This window comes from Plasmodium gaboni, chromosome 13 (genome assembly GCF_001602025.1).
Source record: "Plasmodium gaboni strain SY75 chromosome 13, whole genome shotgun sequence".
NCBI classification, from domain to species: Eukaryota; Apicomplexa; class Aconoidasida; order Haemosporida; family Plasmodiidae; genus Plasmodium; species Plasmodium gaboni.
The window spans coordinates 1,295,176-1,303,285 of NC_031493.1; the positions used below are offsets into that span (position 1 = coordinate 1,295,176).

General features: G+C 18.5%; 1 protein-coding gene across 1 annotated transcript in view; it reads right to left on the minus strand.

Moving 5' to 3' along the window:
- The window catches only part of PGSY75_1337500 (hypothetical protein), a gene marked incomplete at both ends in the record, with an annotated part of 8,178 nt that extends 2,112 nt beyond the window's left edge, over positions 1-6,066 (minus strand). The window contains one exon of the mRNA XM_018787422.1: positions 1-6,066. This exon is cut by the window's left edge and continues 2,112 nt beyond it. Within this exon, the coding sequence (XP_018640164.1) occupies positions 1-6,066 (6,066 nt within the window).
- Positions 6,067-8,110: the final 2,044 nt, after the last annotated feature.

Genomic DNA, 8,110 nt, shown 5'->3' on the forward strand with positions numbered 1-8,110 from the left:
AGATGAAAAGTTGGTAGACTCTTTTTTTTTAAAATTAATGTTTTCTCCATGTATTTCCATATTTTCATTTATCATATTATCATTATTCATTTCTTTATATATATCAATTTCTTTATCTTTATATTTTTCTCTTTCTTTACTTTTTTCTTTTCCTTTAGTTTGTTGCCTTCCCTTGTCATCTTCTTGTCTTGAACAATTTTTATTATTTTCTCTTTCATTATTATTATTTGAAGTCATTATATCCATAATTTTTTCTATGTCACTATTTATATTTTCATTAATCATATCGTTGTTTATAATATTTGCTGCTATGTTATTTGGATTTAGAAAAAATTCGTCAATACTTAAGTTTTTGTATATATCATCATTATTCCTTATAAAATTATTATTATAATGCTTCAATCGATCATAATATTCGTATGTTATTTCTTGATTTTGATGACAGCATTCACCTTTACTTTTTATTTTCTTATAATCCATAGAAGTAGATGTATGTATTTTAAAACATTCTTCTATATTAGCAAATTCTTTTTTTAATATATCATCATTTTGAAGTATTTTTTGTATATCCATATAAGTATTGTTAGTAAAATTCATTATATCATAATCGACATTACACTTATCACACTCAAATGGAATATTGTCTCCATCATCATTATTATTATTATTATTGTTGATATTGTTGATATTGTTGTTATTGTTGTTATTGTTGTTATTGTTGATATTATTAATATTATTATTATTGTTGATATTATTAATATTGTTAATATTGTTGATATTATTATTATCATTTTTTTCATTGTTATCATCGTTTTCGTTTTTCTTCTTATTATTTTTATTATTACTACTATTAGTACTATTGTTATTATTCATCATATTGTATGGTTCATCCATATTATTATACATTTCAAAGTAAGAACTACATATTTCATTATTCATCATTTCATTATTATAATTGTTTAAACTCATATTTACACTCAAATCAGTTATCATGTCTTTATTAAGATTTTCATATGTATCTAAATCATTTGAAGATATTTTTTCCTCATTCGTCTTTTCACTCATAAAATCTCCATGTGCATTTGGAACACTTATGCTGTTTTCATTGTCATTATAAAAATTGTATAAATTGTTTACGTTCTGTATATTATTCATATTGTTTATATTATTCATATTGTTTATATTATTCATATTGTTTATATTATTCATATTGTTTATACTATTCATATTGTTTATATTATTCATATTGTTTATAGTGACTATGTTATTCATGTTATTCATACTATTCATATTATTTAAACTTTTTGTATTATTTATATTGTTTGTATAATTTATGCTGTTCATATTATTTATATAGTTCATATTATTCATATCATTCATATTATTCATATCATTCATATTATTCATATCATTCATATTATTCATATCATTCATATTGTTCAAATGAAAGTTATAAAAATCACTCATTTGTGCATCATACTGATTCCCATTATTTTTATTTTGAAACACAAAACTATTTTCTTGTGATATGGATACTTCCTTTTCTTGAGATCTATAAATATTGTTTTGTGGCATTATTTCATTTTCACCTGACAATAAGTAATCATAAGAATCATTATATCTGTTCTTATATGAATAACAAGTATTGTGTAAAACATTACTAGTACTATTATCAAAAATATTATCACCTTCAAATTTCATAAGTTGGTCATTATAATTTTTATGTTGATTATAATCTTTTTCATTATTTTCTCTGTAATTTTCTTCATCATTTTGGTTACCATCTTCTTTGATATTTTCTTCTTCATTTTCTTCTTCATCTTCTTCTTCATCTTCTTCGTCATGTTCTTCATTTGCTTCTTTATCATTTTCATTATTATCATCTGTACTTTCATCACCATCTCCACCATCATTATTACTACTATTATTATTTCTACCTGAACGGTTAAGGTAATTATTATCATTGTAGTTAGGATCTGCATTTTGATAACCATCATCATTATGATTGTTATTGTTATTGTTATTGTCATTGTAATTATTATTGTCGTTGTATTTATTATCTGAATTGTCGTTGCTACCTGTATGATTATAATTATTAACACAATGATTGTAATTATTAATATCACGGTTGTTATAATTCGTAACATGGTTGTGATGATTCATATAATGGTTGTGATGATTCACATAATGGTTGTGATGATTCATATCATTGTTATAATTATTCACATCTTTGTTATGAATATTCACATCATTGTTATAATTATTCACATCATTGTTATAAATATTCACATCATTGTTATAATTATTCATATCATTGTAATTATTGTTCCTATTAACTACAAACGCATTATTACACATATTATTATAAAGAGATGTAGTTACAAAATGTTCTCTTTTCCTTCTTTCGTTTGTCTCACATAATGAATCAAGGTGCAGTTGATCTAATAACAACTTTTGGTTTTGTCTGTTATCATGATGTGTCATATTATATATAAAATTTCCTTGCTCATCCATTTTAGGAAATATTTGTTGGTTTATTATAATCTTAGGTTTATAATTATTTTGTTCATTGTTTATAGAATAAATGTTTGGATGAATTATATTATCACTTGGCATTTTTCTATATTCATAATTCTCAATAGTATTATTATAATAAATATTTTTTTCGGTCCTAGTATTTTCAAAATTTTTATTAATTGATTTATTATTTATACATTCTACATCATGTTGATCTGAATATTTATTTGATGATGGAGTTATAGTTTCATCATTAAATTGATTCATATATTTCTTTATCTTTTGATCATATATCTTTATGTTATCATTATATATAGATGTCATAACCTCTTTATTCATATTTTCTACAAAATTATAATTCATGTTATTAAATGTATTTACTGCAATATTCTTTTCATTTATATGTTGAGTATATTTTGTAGGTTCACATATAAGATATTCTTGTTTATCACTTTTTATATTAATCTGATTATATATATATGGGATGTGATCTTTATTTTCATTATTTTCATTTATAAAACTTTTATCCTTTGAACAAGAAGATACAGACAATACTAATGGGTTTTTTGCGATGTTTAATTTCATATTAATATTCACATTCATACTATTAATATTATTATTATTTAAACTGGTATATGTATTATTTCTCCCCTTTTTTGTGACAGTCTCATGATGTGTTATATCATTCTCTTTTTTATTAATATTTATGTTATTATATGTATCCTTATTAATATTATTATTATTATGATTATTTATTTTTTTTTCAAGATCTTGTAACTTCTTTTTTTCATTATTATTATTTAAAGGTATAGAATAATTAGGAATATTATTTATATGATTATAATTAGAACTTGAAATATTTCTATAATTAACCATATGATCATCATTAGAAAAAGGTATCATATAATTTTTTTGATTTTTATTTTGATGAAAATTATTTATTCTTTTATTTTTATCATTATTAAATTTTGAATCTGAATCATAATCAACATTATTTAAATGACAACATGGTATTTTTGTGTGTAAATTATTATCCTTTATGTTTTTATCTATATCATTATTACAGTTTATGTTTCTTTGGTTCTCTTCATAATAGTTAGAATAATTTTGTGAATAATAATTTTCTCTTAAATTATTATTTATTAATAAATCATTTGAATGTATAACTTTTTCAGTAATAGGACAAATATTAGAATATTTAGGTTTAACCATATTTGGTGTATTACAAATATCTGATTTATTATATGAGTCTTTTAGACAATTCTCATTTGAATTATTATAATTTATTTTTATATTTTTATTATCCAACATATTTATATCTGAACTTTTTTTATTATTCTTAACAGTACTTACAGGTGTACTATTATTAATATTATGAGAACACTTGTTCTCATTATTGCCTTGGTCATTTGTTTTAATAGAACATAAATGAGAATCATGACAACAGTTAATATATGTATTATTCAAAGTTGGGGTTTTATAATTATTATTACTATTATTGTTATTAACATTATTTTTTTTATTAACATTGTTTTTTTTGTTTTTAATAACATTTTTTTTTTTGTTTTTATTAACATTTTTTTTTTTTTTTTTAATAACATTTTTTTTTTTTTTTTTAATAACATTTTTTTTTTTTTTTTTAACAACATTTTTTTTTTTTTTATTAACAACATTTTTTTTATTATATGTGCTGTCCTTTAATTTGTTTTTTATTTTTTCCTCTAAACATTCTGCACATTCACAAGGAATAATTTTGTTGTTCATATTTATTTTGTTATCAATACATATGCATATATTTTTCTGTACCATCTTTTTTTCACATAGATGTCTAGTGTTTAATTGGGGTGGGGTATATCTCTTCATATTAATATGGTTCTTATAACGTTGATATAATTTATTTATATCAAAATATTTTATATTTCCTTTTTTCAAAATTTGATCGATAATACTATCATAATTCAATACAATTTGATCTAATTTTTTAATTACCAATATTAAATTCTTTTGATCTTGAAGAGCTGTTCCGTTTTTATTAGAATAGAATTTATGGAATGGTGATAATAAGTCCATATAAAAAGTTATAATATTAATATATTTAAGTTTGACCTTTGATAAGTTAATATTTGTATTTGTATGTTTATCTTTTATTCTTTTATCAAATCCATAGTGATTCAAATCAGCTTTTATTTTTTTTGTGGAACTTTTATCATAAGAATTTATACTCATATTAGTGTTATTCAGGCATATCTTATTTGTCTGTTCTTCATTTGTCTGTTCTTCATTTGTCTGTTCTTCATTTGTCTGTTCTTCATTTGTCTGTTCTTCATTTGTATGTTCTTCATTTGTATATTCTTCATTTGTATATTTTTCATTTTTATATTCTTCATTTTTTTGTAAACCACTTTTATGTCTCTTAGTTGTAATATTCACATTTCCATATATATTAATCTCATTAATTTCCCTCTTTTTTATTATTTCTGTATTTTCTTTTTTTGTCTTTTGATTTGAATATAAAATAACATATTTAATAAGCTCCAAAATAGCTATATGTTTTTGTAGTTTAACTTTATTTTCATTTATTTCGTTCTCCATAGATTTATTATGCATTACTTTATAAACAACCTCTTGAGCTTTTTCTTTATAAATTTTTTTTTTTCTATCATACTTATTGTTTTGTTGTTCTTCTCTAAAATAATTATTATTATATTGATTCTTATGTTGTTTATTTGTTTTATTATTTATATTCATAAAACTGTTCAGATCATTATTATCATGATGATTTGTAGTATATATATTATTAAGAAGAATATTATCATCATCATTTCTTATTTCTATACTGTTTATAATATCATTCTCATCAATATGTATCAAATCATCATCATCTTCAAAATGATCATGGTCCTCATTATTATCATGGTCTTCATTATTATCATGGTCTTCATTATTATCATGGTCTTCATTATTATCATCGTCCTCATTATTATCATCGTCCTCATTATTATCATCGTCTTCATTATTATCATCGACCTCACTATCATCATCATCATCATAATTACCTATTCCATTTTTATAAGTACATATCGAACTAGTAATTCTTTCTATTTCTATATTCTTATGTTTATTACCCCAATTTAGTAATTCATCAAAACATTTCTTCTTACAACCTATCTTTTTTTTTTTCTTTTTCTGATTCTCATTATTTACTATACATTCATTTATCTTGTCTAAAATAAACTTATTTTTCACATCATTACCAAAATAATTATTATTTAAATTATTTAAAGAATGAATAATCATTTTATCTTTATCTACATCTATTATATTATTATCTTTATATTTTTCATGAAACATATATATATCTAAATTATTTCTTTCGATGTTATCATATAATATCTTTTCTATTAAATTATAAACTTCTATAACAATAGTTTGGATTTGATTCACCAGAGTTTCATGTATGTGTAATAATATGTCCATATAAATATTACTCAAGTCTATTCCCCCCATGCTTAAATTCATATTATTTTCTAGATTGTTATTTCGTTTCATTTTAAAAATAAAAAATATATATATATATATATATATTATATATATGTATAATAAATTTATTTATTAATTATTCACTTCAATGTATATCTGAACCATACCATTTTTTTATAAAATCGAATTAGACATACATGTTCGGTTATTATAAAATAATAAATTTCATATATATGTAAATATAAATAAATAAATAAATATATATATATATATATATAATGGCTAGTAAATTTTTTATTTTACTTTAATTATAATAACAAAAAAATTAAATATATATATATATATATATATAATTTAATTATTATATATCTTTATTTATAATGAAAAATATAATTATACTAAAAATGTAGCATATGCCCACATAAATATATAAATAAATAAATATATATATATATATATATATATATATATATTTATATATTTTTTTTTTGGTTGTGCTTTAATTAAAATGTGTATACAAAATTTTTTTTATTGTATTTTTTTAATTCTACTGTTTTAATTTTTTGATTGTTATAATTTTTTTTTTTTTATTATTTTTTTTCAATGTTTCTTTTCAATCTCCAACAGAAGAAATATATATGTTGTTGTATTTTAAAACATTGAAAAAAAATAAAATATAAAGGTATATATAAATATATATGTATATGAATTCTATACATATAATTAAAATGGATATATAATTTCTCACAAAATATATATCTATGATGATTATATATATATATATAAATACACTGTATTTGTCTTAATATATATATATATATATTTATATTTATTTATAAATGTATAGAAAAAAAAAAATCTATATTAAAATAAAAAAATTTTATAAAATCCCTCTTTCTTCTTAAAAAAAAAATAATATAACATAAAAATAAAAAAATTTTATAAAATCCCTCTTTCTTCTTAAAAAAAAAAATAATATAACATAAAAATAAAATAATCTTATTTACAACATATTTATTAAAATATTATATATGATATTTTTTTTAAAAAGAAATAAGGGAGAGATTAAAATAAAACATAAAAAAAAAAAGAAAAAAAAAAAAAACTTAAGAGGTGCAAAATGAAATATATGAAAATGTTATATTTTGACACAAGTAATATTATATAAATAAATTAAAATACAACACAAATATATATAATATATATATTATATTAATAATATGCATTATTTTTTTTTATTTTCTAATTTTTCTCAAGCAAAAATTATTAATTATTTTTAATATATATATATATTCATAATATATGTCTACTTCCAAAAATAAATAAGTATACAATATATTATATATATATGTATGTATATTTGTTTAGATGGAAAAAATAATCATATATATATATATATATATATATATATATATATATATTTATATATTTATATATTTATATATTACTATTGTTTACATTTATACACCCCAATATAAAGAATTAGATATATAAAATAAATAAATGTATTTTTATATACTGCTTATTTTTTACTACCGTTCTTTTCTCTTATAATTTTCTTGTTTTCATATAATAAGATTATCATCATTTTTTATGTATGGACAAATAAACATATAAGCAGATATAAAATATATGTATAAATGAATATATCTAATAAAATATGTAAATACAAATATATAAAATAAAAGGAAGGTATGAATGAACATTATATATCTATATATAAAATAAATATTATATTAAAAGCTTAATTATAAATTCATTTTTTAAATAGATGAAAAATATATATATATATATATATATATATATGTATATATTTTATTTTTTTAATATTATTATATACATTTATTAAAATAATTTTTTAAAATTAATAATAAATGTGTAATGATTATAAACATCGTAAAAAAAAAAAAAAAAAAAAAAAAAAAAAAAAAAAAAAAAAAAAAAAAAAAAAAAAAAAAAAAAAAAAAAAAAAAAAAAAAAAAAAAAAAAAAAAAAAAAAAAAAAAAAAAAAAAAAAAAAAAATATTTTTTATATAAAAAAAAAAAAAAAAAAATTTTTTTTATAAAATTAAAAATATATAAAATTTTAATTTTAAAAAAATAATAAAAAAAAA